The 15,045-nt window shown below is 43.3% G+C and overlaps 2 protein-coding genes across 10 annotated transcripts in view; one reads left to right on the top strand and one right to left on the bottom strand.

The window, feature by feature from the left end:
- LOC121315131 (inactive phospholipase C-like protein 2) overlaps positions 1-9,004 on the top strand; it is a 31,737-nt gene extending 22,733 nt beyond the window's left edge. For all 3 annotated transcript variants that reach the window (XM_041249065.1, XM_041249066.1, XM_041249067.1), the window contains one exon: positions 8,330-9,004. In XM_041249065.1, the coding sequence (XP_041104999.1) occupies positions 8,330-8,554 (225 nt within the window). In that variant the 3' untranslated portion in view covers positions 8,555-9,004. The remainder of the gene's footprint in view (positions 1-8,329) is intronic.
- A 3,144-nt stretch (positions 9,005-12,148) lies between these two features.
- The window catches only part of LOC121315132 (TBC1 domain family member 5-like), a 160,747-nt gene continuing 157,850 nt past the window's right edge, over positions 12,149-15,045 (bottom strand). For all 7 annotated transcript variants that reach the window (XM_041249074.1, XM_041249069.1, XM_041249075.1 and 4 more), the window contains one exon: positions 12,149-13,388. In XM_041249074.1, coding sequence (XP_041105008.1) covers positions 13,071-13,388 — 318 coding nt within the window. In that variant the 3' untranslated portion in view covers positions 12,149-13,070. The remainder of the gene's footprint in view (positions 13,389-15,045) is intronic.

Here is a 15,045-nt window from a genome sequence, read left to right on the forward strand (position 1 = left end):
AATGGGGGTGGGAGTGAGGGGCTCTGTGGGACACATAACACCCGTCTGACTCGAATACAAAATAAAATAACACCCTTTCTATAATGCATGTATAGTGAAACAAAAATCTAACTTAACATGAATTAACCGTGCATAAAGCACCATGTAATTAACGCTATACTTTTTACAAAAAAACAAAACAAGTATTTACAGAAAGGTCACTGTGGCAGAGCACAGCTCTGCTCTTTAGAAATTGGCAGGGATGGGGTTAAATTCCCCTACCTGCCTTGGTTCATTGTGTTCAGGTGGCTGGGGTTGATTAGATGATTAGTTTAATTAACGATCAATCAGCGCCCAGCCACCTGACATAAAAGGAGGCCTCTGCTTTTCATTTAGGAGGAGGGAGCTGAGGAGGCAGGTTGGTGGTTTTTGGTGTGTGATTTTTTGAGATTTGTGAATCCAGTGAAGGCATTGCCCAGCCTGGAAATTGTTATTTTTGTTAGTTTTGCTTTTTTTGTCTTTCTTTTTGTGTTTAAATTGCTTTGTTTTGGCCCTTGTGCCCTTTTATTTTTGTGTATTTATAATAAAATAATTATTTTTTTGAACTACAGACTGTCTCTGGACCTCTCTCCACTCGCCAGCCTGCCACATTTGGTGTCAGAAGTGGGCTAGCGCCACCTAGAGGCTCAGAGCAGTATTTATTTTTTTTTTAAAAAAAAAAAAATGGGAAAGAAGAGCAGACAGTGGAAAAGGCAGGACAAGCAGCAGCTGAAGAAATGTAAGCTGCTGCAGCCACCGCTGGAGGACCCGGCCAGCCTCTTCCCTTGGTGTTCCTGGTGCGGGAAGGAGGACCATCGTTGGCGGTCCTGCCCAGATGTGCCACCGGCAAACAGGTGTGGCCGGTGTGAGGAGGACGGCCACAACTGGGCAGGATGCCCGTACAACCAGGCCCAGGAAGAGGTGCAGTGTTCACCCCGGGCATCAGGGGCCACCCCACTACCTCCAGCACCACCACCTTCACCACCGTCCCAGGAGATCTGGGACTGGTTGATGCACCCTGAGGCAGACCTCGTCCACGATCTCCCCATAGTTATCAACACGCTGTGGCGTCGGGATGGGGAGAGGTGGGAACAGTGGGAGGAACAACACCACCCAATGTCCTTCCCAGAGGTTGCTCTCATGGTGGTTAATTACCTGGCGGTAGACATGGGAGATGCCCCGGTCACTCCAATAAAGAGGGGTGAGCCGTCGCTCCCAGAGCCAGAGAGCCGGGTGAGGAGCTGCCGTCGCTCCCAGAGCCAGAGAGGGGTGAGGAGCTGCCGTCGCTCCCAGAGCCAGAGGGGGGTGAGGAGCTGCCGTCGCTCCCAGAGCCAGAGAGGGGCGAGGAGCTGCCGTCGCTCCCCCAGAGAGGGGTGAGACGCCAGAGCCAGAGGGGGTGAGGAGCTGCCGTCGCTCCCAGAGCCAGAGAGGGGTGAGAGCTGCCGCCGCTCCCAGAGCCTGAGAGCGCCGTTCCCCAGAGCCAGAGAGGGGTGAGGAGCTGCCGTCGCTCCCAGAGCCAGAGAGGGAGGAGGAGCTGCCGTCGCTCCCAGAGCCAGAGAGGGAGGAGGAGCTGCCGTCGCTCCCAGAGCCAGAGAGGAGGATCTGCCGTCGCTCCCAGAGCCAGAGAGGGAGAGGAGCTGCCGTCGCTCCCAGAGCCAGAGAGGGGCGAGGAGCTGCCGTCGCTCCCAGAGCCAGAGAGGGAGGAGGAGCTGCCGTCGCTCCCAGAGCCAGAGAGGGAGGAGGAGCTGCCGTCGCTCCCAGAGCCAGAGAGGGGCGAGGAGCTGCCGTCGCTCCCAGAGCCAGAGAGGGGGAGGAGCTGCCGTCGCTCCCAGAGCCCGAGGAGCTGCCGTCGCTCCCAGAGCCAGAGAGGGGTGAGGAGCTGCCGTCGCTCCCAGAGCCAGAGAGGGGAGGAGCTGCCGTCGCTCCCAGAGCCAGAGAGGGGAGGAGGAGCTGCCGTCGCTCCCAGAGCCAGAGAGGGAGGAGGAGCTGCCGTCGCTCCCAGAGCCAGAGAGGGAGGAGGAGGAGCTGCCGTCGCCGTCGTCCCGAGAGCCAGAGAGGGAGGAGGAGGAGCTGCCGTCTCCCGAGAGCCAGAGAGGGGAGGAGGAGCTGCCCGTCCCGAGAGCCAGAGAGGGAGGAGGAGAGGAGAGCTGCCGTCGTCCCGAGAGCCAGAGAGGGGAGGAGGAGCTCCCGAGAGCCAGAGAGGGAGGAGGAGGAGCTGCCGTCGTCCCGAGAGCCAGAGAGGGAGGAGGAGGAGCTGCCGCGTCCCGAGAGCCAGAGAGGGAGGAGGAGCTGCCGTCGTCCCGAGAGCCAGAGAGGGAGGAGGAGCTGCCGCTCCGAGAGCCAGAGAGGGAGGAGGAGAGGAGCTGCCGTCGTCCCGAGAGCCAGAGAGGGAGGAGGCCTGCCGTCGTCCCGAGAGCCAGAGAGGGGGAGGAGCTGCCGCCGCTCCCAGAGCCAGAGAGGGAGGGTCTGCCGTCGCCTGCAGAGCCAGAGAGGGGGAGGAGCTGCGTCGCTCCAGGGAGCATCGCCTGGGGTCGCCTGCTGCTCCGCATCGCCTGGGGTCGCCTGCCCGAGGGTCCGCATCGCCTGGGGTCGCCTGCTGCTCCGCATCGCCTGGGGTCGCCTGCTGCTCCGCATCGCCTGGGCCGGGCCTGCTGCTCCGCATCGCCTGGGGTCGCCTCGCCTGCCCGTTTTTTCGCCTCCCGAGGGTCTGCTGCTGCTCCGCATCGCCTGGGGGAGCCTGGGCCGCCGTCGCCGCCTCCGCCACGAGAGGGAGCCGGGCCGCCGTCGCCGCCTCCGCCACCAGAGGGAGCCGGGCCGCCGTCGCCGCCTCCGCCACCAGAGGGAGCCGGGCCGCCGTCGCCGCCTCCGCCACGAGAGGGAGCCGGGCCGCCGTCGTCGCCATGCTACATTGGAGATTCAGGGCCCTCTCAACCAAAGAAGTCTTGGGGGTTCCGACGTCAACCCCGCCCACCACCACCCACCAAAACAGCCCACCCAAGGGACATAATTGGCCGATTGCGGCTGGTATACGTTGTACATGGGGGGAGGTATGTGGCAGAGCACAGCTCTGCTCTTTAGAAATTGGCAGGGATGGGGTTAAATTCCCCTACCTGCCTTGGTTCATTGTGTTCAGGTGGCTGGGGTTGATTAGATGATTAGTTTAATTAACGATCAATCAGCGCCCAGCCACCTGACATAAAAGGAGGCCTCTGCTTTTCATTTAGGAGGAGGGAGCTGAGGAAGCAGGTTGGTGGTTTTTGGTGTGTGATTTTTGAGATTTGTGAATCCAGTGAAGGCATTGCCCAGCCTGGAAATTGTTATTTTTGTTAATTTTGCTTTTTTTGTCTTTCTTTTTGTGTTTAAATTGCTTTGTTTTGGCCCTTGTGCCCTTTTATTTTAGTGTATTTATAATAAAATTAATTATTTTTTTGAACTACAGACTGTCTCTGGACCTCTATCCACTCGCCAGCCTGCCACAGTCACCAAATAGTGTAGTTTTAGCTACATCGACATACACAAGAACTTTTAAGCAGTTCCCCAAAAACCAATAATATAAAGACTATTGCTCTTGACAGCTGACCAGTTTAAATGTTAATTTAGTGTACAAAATACAATACATACTTCAGACTATGATATAATTTCTGGTTGGTCAAGGGACTCTGACCTTGTGCGACAAGTTGGAATGACGTCATCTACAATTTTGCGACGTGCATCTTTTTTGGAAAGGCGTAGAGCCTTAACAGATCGTCAAACTTTTCAACTGTCATTCTAACACACCTTAAATATCTTTCTAATTAATGTTCGAAATTCTCCCTTCCGGTTTCTCTGTTGTTTGAGAGGACATATGTACCAACGATGTCGCTCTTGTAACAGCTACTTAAATGCCAATTTATCAAATTTCACGAATTTAAAGGATGAACGGTTTTGTGCAGTTAAAACGGCTGCAACACGATGCGTCCTTCGTATAGCAAATAGTGAAGCTGCACTGCTTGTCTAGCCGTCTGTACCTGATGTACAGCATTAATCTGCAACAGAGATATGAACCAGGCTTTAGAGTTCTCCATGATTCTGAGACAGCTTGTAAAGAAAGCCTGTGTAAATCGGTAAACACCTGTTCTCTGATGCAGTTGTTCTTTAATCTTTACTCACAATATTTATGTATTTTAGCTGTAACCCAGTTGCATGCATGCTTGCTCAGCTGTCTCATTCACTGACCTACATAGCTACACGTGACAACCAAACAATTTACAGATACTCGCACGTTTGTGTTTTCAGTGCGTGACATACTGCATTTTTAAAGGAAAAAGGGAAACATAAATTTCACAGGCTTTATTCAAATTCACGATTTTCGTGACCTCTGTGACAAAATCACAGCATATATACTTGCTATGGCACTCATTTACTGTGCATCCCAGGATGAATATCTCTAAAACCAAAGTGACTACAAAAGAATGAACTGTTTAGGCAGTGTGCACAATAGTTCCTTAAAGTGAGTTACCCAGTCCATTGTAATTTAGATTGGTATATCACTCTTTTAGAGGTTCTGAGTAAAGGACAAACTGTTACTGTCACCCCTGCTGGTTAAGGTTATGGTACAGTGCTTAGTAAAGATTGCTTGTAATAGGCCTGGCATTTCTGTACTTGAAGATTGCCATCAGCAGCGGACAAAACAGACATAAAATCTACTGAGAATAAACCATCAAGGTCAAATTGGTGTTCAGCGACTTCCAATCACTGCTGCCCTGCTTTGTAATGAAAGTTTGTTCAACTGTATGCCCTGTTCATCTTTTTTTGTCCTATACACAATCTCACTAAATTGCCATCTTTAGTTTAAGAGGAGTCTCATCTGAAAGGTTCCTTCAAAGGGAGCTTTTCTCATGTCACTGTTCTTCATGAGCCCATAGAATTGAGTACTGAAAATCATGCTTTATCCGAATTCTGCAAGGCATACATATATCTTAATGTAAAGGCCAGACTTGTATTTTGTAGCTTAGCAGGAGGGGGGTGCCTGTGCTGTGTGTAGTTAAACATGCTGCACAAGGCAGTTTGATTACTAGAATCCCAATTTGAAGCAGACGGTTAGGTTTGATGAACCAAGCAGGTACAGCACCACACTATTGAGAGCTATGCAGTTACAGGAAAAGCCACTCCTACCAAAGTTTAATATGGTTCTAATAAGAAATACAATTGGTAAGTTTGGCTTAGCATTTTTGGGTTACTTTATTGTTCAAGTGTAGAAAATAAAATAATGCTCTTTTGTTTGAATAATGCATCAATGATGTGAGTTGTACCAGATGTTCAGTGTCATCCTGTTTCACAGTAGTTCATCCTTATTAAACATGTCTAGATTAATTTCTGTTGTCTTGGAGTTTGTTAGGTTGTGTCTGCTTTCAGAATAATTTTTGGTATCATATTGACCAGAATAGAAATCTCTTCTAGCTTGACCGAACTGAATATATAAGAAGCAAGCATAATGTGGTTTCCCTGTCAGATACGCATGACCGTTAGATCTCTGCTTGATCGGTGCTTTAGCTCTTTTACTGATTTTTATCACGTGTTCAGTTTTCCGCTCGGTTTACTGCACTGTGCCATTTCTTCTGTTCGTGCAGCAGCTGTAGAGGCAGAGGCAGTTTTTTAGCTGTGGGACCCCAGGCTCAGTTGAGAGAAACATACAATTGGGGTATATTTTTATAGTATCAGTGCCTGGGTGCTTATGGGGAAGAAGAAGAAAAAAGAAAGTGAGTTCTCTGGTGCTATTAAAGAGAATGCATTCCATAGTTAACTTGTTTCCTGATAAGCGCCAACAAGAGGCGTCTACAGTTGGTTTTACTTTTGTTTCCATTTTATTTACTGTAAGTTCATGAGGGCTCCAGTGCAAAAGTTAATTTAAGGGTTTTCTTTTCCCAAAATACCACTTTCTTGAACAGATTTGCAATCTAGTGTTTATGCATTTTGACTGGATTATTAGTTCAGATTCCCATGGGAGAGCCATGGTTATATACTATACATGTGTTGAACAAAATAGTTAAGGTATTGCAATGGTCACACTGCACAACTGAGAAGCAGTTGCACTGTCCTCCCTAAGGAGATACTACTGGCCCTATTCCTATAATTAAGTCCACAAGAGTGACAGACAGCAGAAGCAGGGTCGTCAGAGGTGTTAATTTCACAACCAGTTTATTGTTGTGAATAATAATGTCAACAAATGGGAAAAAAAAAAAAAAAAAAAACCTCAAAATACAGTTGAAATAACAAAAAGAAAGATTGGAAACAATAATATAAGAAAGAAAAACAAATAATTGCAGGGAACAGGTAATAATAAAGCTGGCTTAGATAAGTAGAAAAGGTGGACAAAACAGGCAAGTATAAAAGATGTTACAGGTAAGTTGGTAAATGGAAAACAGAAGGCCAAAAAATAACAAAGGAGAAATGGGTGTAGTGTCCAGTGGACCTCAAATAAAAAATTGAGTAAGTTGAAAATAATGAGTCTGTCCCATAGTGCTGAGTTGAATGGTGAACAGTTGTTTGGAAAAAATCAAGTGGATCAGGAAAAAATGGAGACTGAACACACAAAACAACAAACACTAAACAGACCTTGAAAAACAGCTAAACGAACACGTAACAGTGAAAAAGAAGTTTAGACAAAGTTCAGGATACAATGCAAAAAAAAAAAATGAATGACTGCACTGAAATTATTTGAAGATGCCAAAAGATTCACTGAGATTTAAGTTTGTAATGCTGTAGGTTATGATGGAGTCCTTAGAGAAAGGGAGTCTTCCTCTAGGCCTAATCAGCCAGCTTTAGTACAGGTGCTGGCTTCAAAGGAGCTCTGAGATTGGAGGAGTGGATAGTTGAATGAGCCAGTGGGGAGAGAGGATGAACTGGCCAGGCTACTGACCCTAATTAAAGTGACAGGTGGGTAAGACTTACACCCACATTATGATCTTAAACAAAAGAACATCTCTGGCTTAATTAATGACATGAGCCAGGCAAAATTGCCACATATTTGATGTCTTCAGTTAGTTTCTGGTGTATGGGCTACAGATTTACTTGTAATATGACAGCGTTTTCTCTCTTCACAGTGTATTGTGACAAGTACTCTACTTTACTCAACAGCCAGTATAATGTTGGCTATGCTTTCTGTACTATTTATTTTGGTTAGATTGAAGTTTATACCCCACGGATTGAAAGAACATGGAAAGTCTGATTATATTTTTTTCCGATATACCCTTTGGTCTTCAGTTACTGGTCCCTGTGTCTGCACCCTGAACTGTCCTAATGTGTAGTCATTACGTATCTAAAGTGGTATCCAGTTCCAGTACCTTGATCCATACCTTTTGATCTTTTTATTTTAGTTAAACTTAAGACAAGCTAACTGCACCTGGCAAAGCTTTACATAACAGCCACCATTACTCTTCCATGTCATTTCTTGTTTCGGCCGCTCAGTCAAGCACTGGGAAGCCGAAATGGGAGTGACCGCTTAGAGCCTGGAGGAAGGGTGCCCTCAGCCACAGATTCCCTGAGATTATCCTTAAAAAAATAGGTTTTTCCTTACCTGAGTGCTGAACGGTTCAGAATTAGTTCTGCAGGATGCATGGTCAGGCTGGAGAGGCTGAGATCTCTCCTCCGGCGCAGTCATGCTCTGGGGGACGGGCCGTGTCTCAGCTGCTCATTTTCATCAATTTTTTAACATTTGGGGGGTAGGTGGCAGGGCGCCACTGTGGGGTGTGTTAACGTTATTATTATTTTTCATTCATGTTTTGGTGTCCTCGTCTTTTGGGGGGAGGTGGCCCATAGCCACTTCCTGTGTGCGGCACTGGGATGCATGTAACTGTTCATGCTTTTCCAGCCGGCCTCGCGCAGGTAGCCGTCGGGCACCCTGCCAAATTTATCTTTCACTTAGGCCTCGAGCTCCCATCACAGTCATCGGGCCCTGAGCGTCCTTCATAGACATTAAATCATCTGCAACTGCAATTGTTCATTCATTGCGGATTCTTCGAGCTGATAAACAAGGTTACAACCTGCAGTATCTAGAAGGTAATTTCGTTGCAAACATACATTTTTTTTTTTTTTTAATTAAAATCACAAATCACTGAGCTTCTCAGATCACACATTCACCTTGGATTTAGATTGAATCTGAATTTTCATTTGCTTTTCTGCTATTTTAGAACAAAATTATACACATAGAGCCTTGTGTTAGACTTTGGAGGATCAACCAACTATCTGAAGGCTGCTCTTACAGTAGCATGTATGGTAGTTTTTCAACCAGCACTTATTTCTAAAGATTTCATGTTTTTTTTCCTTTCTGCAGGGGCAGGCAGATCTACTTAAACATGCTAAAAACGAGGTCCTGGAAAACCTGAAGCAAATTCACTATGCCGCCCTGACCTGTGACCTGAGTAAGCTTAGCATCGGCTCGACAGAGTCATCTAAGGCAAGGCGCAGTCTAGGCGCCATTCCTGAAAAACTCACTGGAGACGAGGAGTCTGCAGACAGGGACAAGGACTTTGTCCTCCAGAGGTCGGTAGCTCGCTGATATCCTCTCTCAAGCTGACTTGGTCGTGTGATCGGAGGATGCCCACTGAACCTTCAGGTCTCCTGAGCCATGTGGAGAATTCCAGCGGTGAGGAGGAAAGCGATTGGGCATTCAAAATGGGGTGAAAATCAGGAGAAATAATAATAATTTATTAAAAATACAAAATAAAATAAAACACGACTACCGGTTGCCCAGAATGTTTTTTTTTAGGGGAAGCCTAAAGCACAGTATGGAAGGTGTTGACCAAAAAGCTGGAGCTATGAATGTAGCCGAATGTAGTGTACAAAACAAAACAAAAAATGGGGGAAAAAAAACTATTTATAGAAATGGACTGCTCAGTGTTCTGTCTGCCAAAATGTGTATGTGTTTACAGAGTTCTGACTTTACCAGCTCATGTGAAGTACAAGTTTGTTTTTTCTTTGTTTTGTTTATTTCAGGTTTAGTAAGAAAAGCTGCTTTTTAAAAGAATATATAATAATAATAATAATAATAATAATAATCGATAATAATAATAATAATTTTAAAGATGTCACTTTGTGCAGTACAGTATATCTAAGTATATATATATATATATATGTATGATGTGTAAGACAAAGCCAAAGCTGTTACCAACAATGCCAGGTACAGCCATGTTTTCATCATTTGTCTGTGGTATACGTTGTTGAGAAATCATGTACCTAAATGTATTCACTGTGTCTCCCTTTCACAAGAACTATCAGAAGATGTGCTGTACAGTAGAGCAGAAAACATTTATTTAAACTCAGTCGCCTTGCCGATACAGTTGTCTGATTTTAATTTTTTACTAAGGAGGTCAAACTGTAGTGATTTTTGCCACTCATTTTTGTGAAGTGCTTAATATCCCACATTTAGCAACTAAATAAAAATAAAAAAACAACCTGTAAAAATAAATGCAGTACAAGTAGAACAGGAGAGAGTCATTTACAGCAGGAAATACTTTTGTTTGATCAGATTTACATAACAAAATGCAAATAAATCCGGACACAAAGAAATTCCATTTTGTCCATTGTGGTGAATTATTTTACTGTTTGGTACTGGTGCAAAATTACTTTGAAATTCTCTCATCATTTTCAATTCCATACCTCTAAAACAACATTGTGTATTGTAATTCTTGTTGGGAAAAAAAAGAGACATTTTAGTCTTACTCCAGCCATTGTAAATCACTTTTTTTTTTGGTTTCAATGAAATTACTTTTTGATGGATTTTGAAGTACCTCCTTGGGTATTTATGCCCACAGTCGTTCTGTGCGGTTTCACCTCTATTTGATATTTCTTATTTTCAGACCCTCGTTGTACTCTCTCTGCTGCTCTAGTTTCCAGGAGCCAGCCTCCTGGTTGAAGTACAGTCAGAGGTCTGATTTCAGAGCTAGCCAGGATAATCATGGCATGGTAGAGCTTGTTAAAATCAACCCCTTGGTTTATTTTGTTAATTTTTCTAGTGCACTGACAGACAACTGAAACATGTGGAAGAATGATGCTAATTGTATTTAGAAATACTTCATTGCATTCAGTGTTTAAATGTATTTCGACGTCCAGAGGATCGGTGTGAGCGCCATCATTTTCATGGCAGATAAAGATCTGTCACCATGTTCGATGTGACATCTTCATTAACACGGGAGGCGTCACCAGGCGGAATGCATCTCTGACAGCTTGTTTCAGCTCCTCCGTCGTCTCATATCGCTGGATGGAGTGACGAGCTGTTTTGCAAAGTGAAACTTTGCAACAGAAATTACAAATTCATTGTAGGGAAAAAAAAAAAACCTGGGGGCACAGGACTTTGTGGACACCCTGTAGCATTAGGAAGAGGTGCAATAGAAACGTGGGGGTCTTGTTACTGCAGCGCGAGTACTGGTGTTGACATGTGTGTATTTAGTTGATTGCTTAGTTTTGACGTTTATATGGGTCTGTTCTTCTGTGTTTCTGTGCTGTTTACTATACTCTAGCCAACAAGAAAAAGCTGTCTTAATTTCCAGGCAATGTAACAGAAATAATGTAATGAGTGTATCTCTATTTGGCTGCACAATGTTTGCCACCAGTCATGCTGCTGCTGCCCACACTTCAGTAAGGTAAGTAATCTCTGGTGCAGCAGGGAGTCCAGGTAGCAATATTATATATAAACAGCAGTTAAGAGGCATGGAGTACAGTCTACCCAGCACAACCTCTGAATGCAGTACATGACTGGAACAGAAACTGAACCACAGCCTTTTCAATGATGACTTGTGGTTCTTTTAATGATTATTATATATATTTACTTTCTGAATGATATGCCTCAGTTTATCTGTGCACTTAAGAAGCACTTACTCTAGGAAAATCAATCGGATCTGATAGATATTGATAACAACCAAGATAAATTTCCCCTACAAGGATAGCTGTCAACAGCATGGCAAAGTGGATGACATTATTATCTAACTAAAATAACAATAAATACCACCCCCCTTATCAAATCTTGTTCTAATTTCTTCACTGTACCTCTTATTGTAAATGTGTTGGTTTACAATTTAGGTTTGATAAATGATGGTCTGGGTTTTAAACTTGATTATTATTATTGTTTTTTTTTAATTATATTTATTCTTTTAAATCACTGCTGTTTCTAGGAATGGGTGTAAAGTTTAAATATTTTTAAAAAGGGAAACCATGTACCCTGCTGCGGAAATGAACAAAACACAGGTGATTAGGATAGTCACATTTCTTTAATTAGACAATTGTTATTTTCACTACATTCATGACTAAAATTGTACAGCATAAGCAATCCCTTAGCCAATTGCATTTTAAATTTAGTTGACATGCATAGGACTGTGTGATTCCTCACAGTTCTTACTGTACAGGGACAGAACAGGCTTAGGCTTCACATTCATTCAAGTCAGTAATAATGCACAGCATTTTACTAAGCGCAGCATGCCCATATCAATGGCTTTTGTAATGGAGGAGATATACATAACATGTTTTAACCTTTAAATGAATCTAGTTTGTTAAAAAAAAAATGCATCAGGACAAACAACCATTTCTTTATCACTTGGCAGAGTAACAGACACGCCACTAAGAAGCAGGATTCCACTTAGGTCGAGATATAACGGCATTTTCCTTAATCGTTTAACAGCATCACAGGCTGAAAGAGGATTTCCACAAATCCCACCATACCACTTGTGCACTCCGGTCATTCTGTACTAATGTATTTAACCCTATCTGCATCATGTTAAAATAAATGGGAGCAGTGTAAGGCACAGCTTGCATTCCAGGAAGCAGTACAGTCATAACAACAGAACCTACAATTTGTTTTTCAATCTATCTGTCATCTATTTGGAACTGCATTTTAAAATAATTTAATGCAATTCATTTCAAGACTGCAAATGTCGTCTGCAGAATTATCGGGCTGGTGAGGCGACTCCAAAAGTACCCTTGGAAAGAAAGGCTTTCTGTTAAAGCTGGTACATATTCTTCAACTGGTGGAGTGTCAATATAAAACCTGTTGTTTCTTAAAAAAGAATAATTACACACACACACACACACACACACACACACACACACACACACACACACACACACACACATATAGTTTGAAAGGCTGTTGGTTCAAGTATTGTATGTAGTAATTTATTTATGTTCTGATAAAAGCTTATTTTTTTCTTAGTCAAACATACATTTATTTATTATCACTGTAACCCACTCAAATGCAGAGAACAAGCTACACTATGCATGAGCCAATCCTAATAGTAAGCTTTTTGTTACTCAACAGGTTGACCACCTAGTGTTCCAGATACCACCTAATAAGATATCTCTTATTTTTTTATATTTTTATAGACTGAAATCAAGCATCTACAAAAAATGAATAATAAAATAACTGAATTACTATAGTTCTAAGTTAGTAGTTTTACTAAGTTATGGGTCAAGATCAGGCAAACAGGTGTCAACTGGCCATGAGACAACTATGAGCTATATCTAGCCTACAACACAAAACCCCTGGACTGAGAGTTCACAGCACAGTGGAGTGGGCGCAAAGAACATGTTTATGAAGGCAGCCTGTGGATCAACGATTACATGTCTGCTATTTACAATCTTGGTAGTAATCAGGTCCTAAATTGGAGTGCCCTAGGATTTGGTCACGGTGAAGAAAGGCCATTTGGTCAATGTGTCCAGGGAGGTAAGAGACCAATACACACTTAAGTGTTATTGGGTGGATTTTTAAATATTTACTTTCATTAAAAAAACCCAGCTCTCACAGCATAATTTGAAGTAGCAGACCAATTCAGGCAAGATCGATTTTAATAGCTAACAACTTGCATGAAAGCAAATAAAATCAATTAGGGATAACCTCTTGCGGATGACATTTCTGATTTATATGTATTGTTTGTTATCCTCCCGGACAATGAAGGACAGCAGTTTGATATGGACAGATGGACAATAGTAATGCTAAGAAGAGAAATAAACAGAGAAGGGTAACAACATGATTCAGAGCATTAATGTATGTGCAAACATGCCTGTTTGTTTTAAATTGCAGAGGCTCAGAGGTCTGTTGGGTTGACTATAGTGAAGTCAGAGTCCTTGCTATTACTGCTGTCATCCTCAGGGCTGGAACCATACGTGCTGGAAGAGCCCGAGGCGGCTCCCATTAGCGGGTCAGAGCAAACAGCAGTACGAAGGGCCTCTTTTTCACGTTTCAGGGCCACCTTGTGCCCCTTAGGGAAATGTAGATCCTCCAGATTACAGACAGCACAGTCTGGCTTCTCACGCTGCTCCTGTTCCACATCGTCCTCTTGCGATACCAGAATGTAATCGTCTGAATTTCTGCCCTCAGAGTTCAGGGATGTCTCAGAATTGGCCTAATGAAAGAGCACACAGGTAAAACACTGGAAAACCATTCGGACCACAACAAAGTCATTCCAAGTCAAGTGGTACCAGGAAAGGGATGACCTGACTAGCCAGTGTCTTTATCCCCAGTGGTTACCTTTGAAGCTTTGTTGTTCTGGAGCAATTTAATTTCATGCCTTGCTACTTGCATTAAATAAATTAGATGTGACAAAACAGTAATGATAACATCATCTTTATCTTTATATTGTGCCTTTCATAGTGGGCCACCATCACAAAGCTCTTTACAGAGGTAGTCTGTGAACTGTGCATTATATGCAGAGTCACTTACAATAGGACATTGATTTAACATCGCATCCACAGGATGGAGCACAAGGAGGTTAAGTGACTTAAGTGACTACTGTATTGGAGTATCCTTTCTTAGAAATGTTTCCAGGTCTGCAGTGTTGAAAGAGTTAAATATAATTGGATATAAAAATAAAAACAAGTATCTTGAAGGGCTTGAAGAAGCAGAAATTGCCCCCATATTTAGATCTTGCACCGAAGAAAAGACAATGGGCCCGATCTTCGATCTTCGCACAATCCCCTCGCCAAATTTGTGCCTCGAGAAAAAAGTTGCACAAAATGAGAGATATTCCAAAACGGCACAAAGCAGTTGCGATACATTGGAATATAGCAGTTTTTTGAGAAATCTGCAAATCTGTTTGTGCCTCGCAAAACCGTCTGAGCATTCACTACCAATATAGCAACTGCACACAACAGTCAAGCAAGAATGCAGAATGATGGACAGTCACCATTAGTAATGGCATTACCCTGACAAGCTGCTATCATTGGTGTTGCCACAGCATGTACTGATATGACAACAGATGAGAACACACAATATATCGTGCACACATACATACGGACCATTCAAATACACAATTGGCTCCATAGCTAGGCGTCGAGTTTTCAAATGAATGTACTGATAACGCCACTGTTTTATTGAATACGGACAGTATTGTATCATGAGGAAATACTATATAGGTTTCTTTAAAGGCCAGCTGATCCAAAATAGCTGTATGTTTTTGAAGTAAAATTTTTAAAAAAGGCTTTGGATATGTCTTTTTTTCTGAATGATTTTTTTTTTTTATTTAAGTCGTGCCGTGACAAAGTCTACTGTGCTAGTGCACTCTCTGATTTGTAAATGTAACAAGTTCATTCACCTGCAAAGTAAACACCAATCAAACATTTTTATATGCACAATACACAGAAATGCGTAATGTTTTTCATTCTACTCATTCTATTCTATTTCATTCTATTCTATTTGAACATCATGATTAAGCCCAATTTGTAAGGTTTTAACTGTCACCTTAATGGATTTTTTTCGTTATGCCATTTTTTTGTAAGAATCATAATTAATTCTAAATACGCTCCTAGAATGTTAATTGTAGCCTACTATGATTTCTCAAAAAATGAACAGTCTCTGTACAATCAGCAACACCGACATTCAGCAAACTGGACAGCTGCATAAAAACGCCCGGAAATTACAGTTAACGGAACTGTAATTTGTCCCGCCTCAGCTAACTTATGATTGGACTGCTGCAGAGAAAACACAAGTCTTTGAATGGTTGATCGTATCACAGGTCTGATTTTAGGAAAAACATTAACTGCAACTGCCCACCCCTCCGTAAT

Source organism: Polyodon spathula, chromosome 4, assembly GCF_017654505.1.
Source record: "Polyodon spathula isolate WHYD16114869_AA chromosome 4, ASM1765450v1, whole genome shotgun sequence".
NCBI lineage: Eukaryota > Metazoa > Chordata > Actinopteri > Acipenseriformes > Polyodontidae > Polyodon > Polyodon spathula.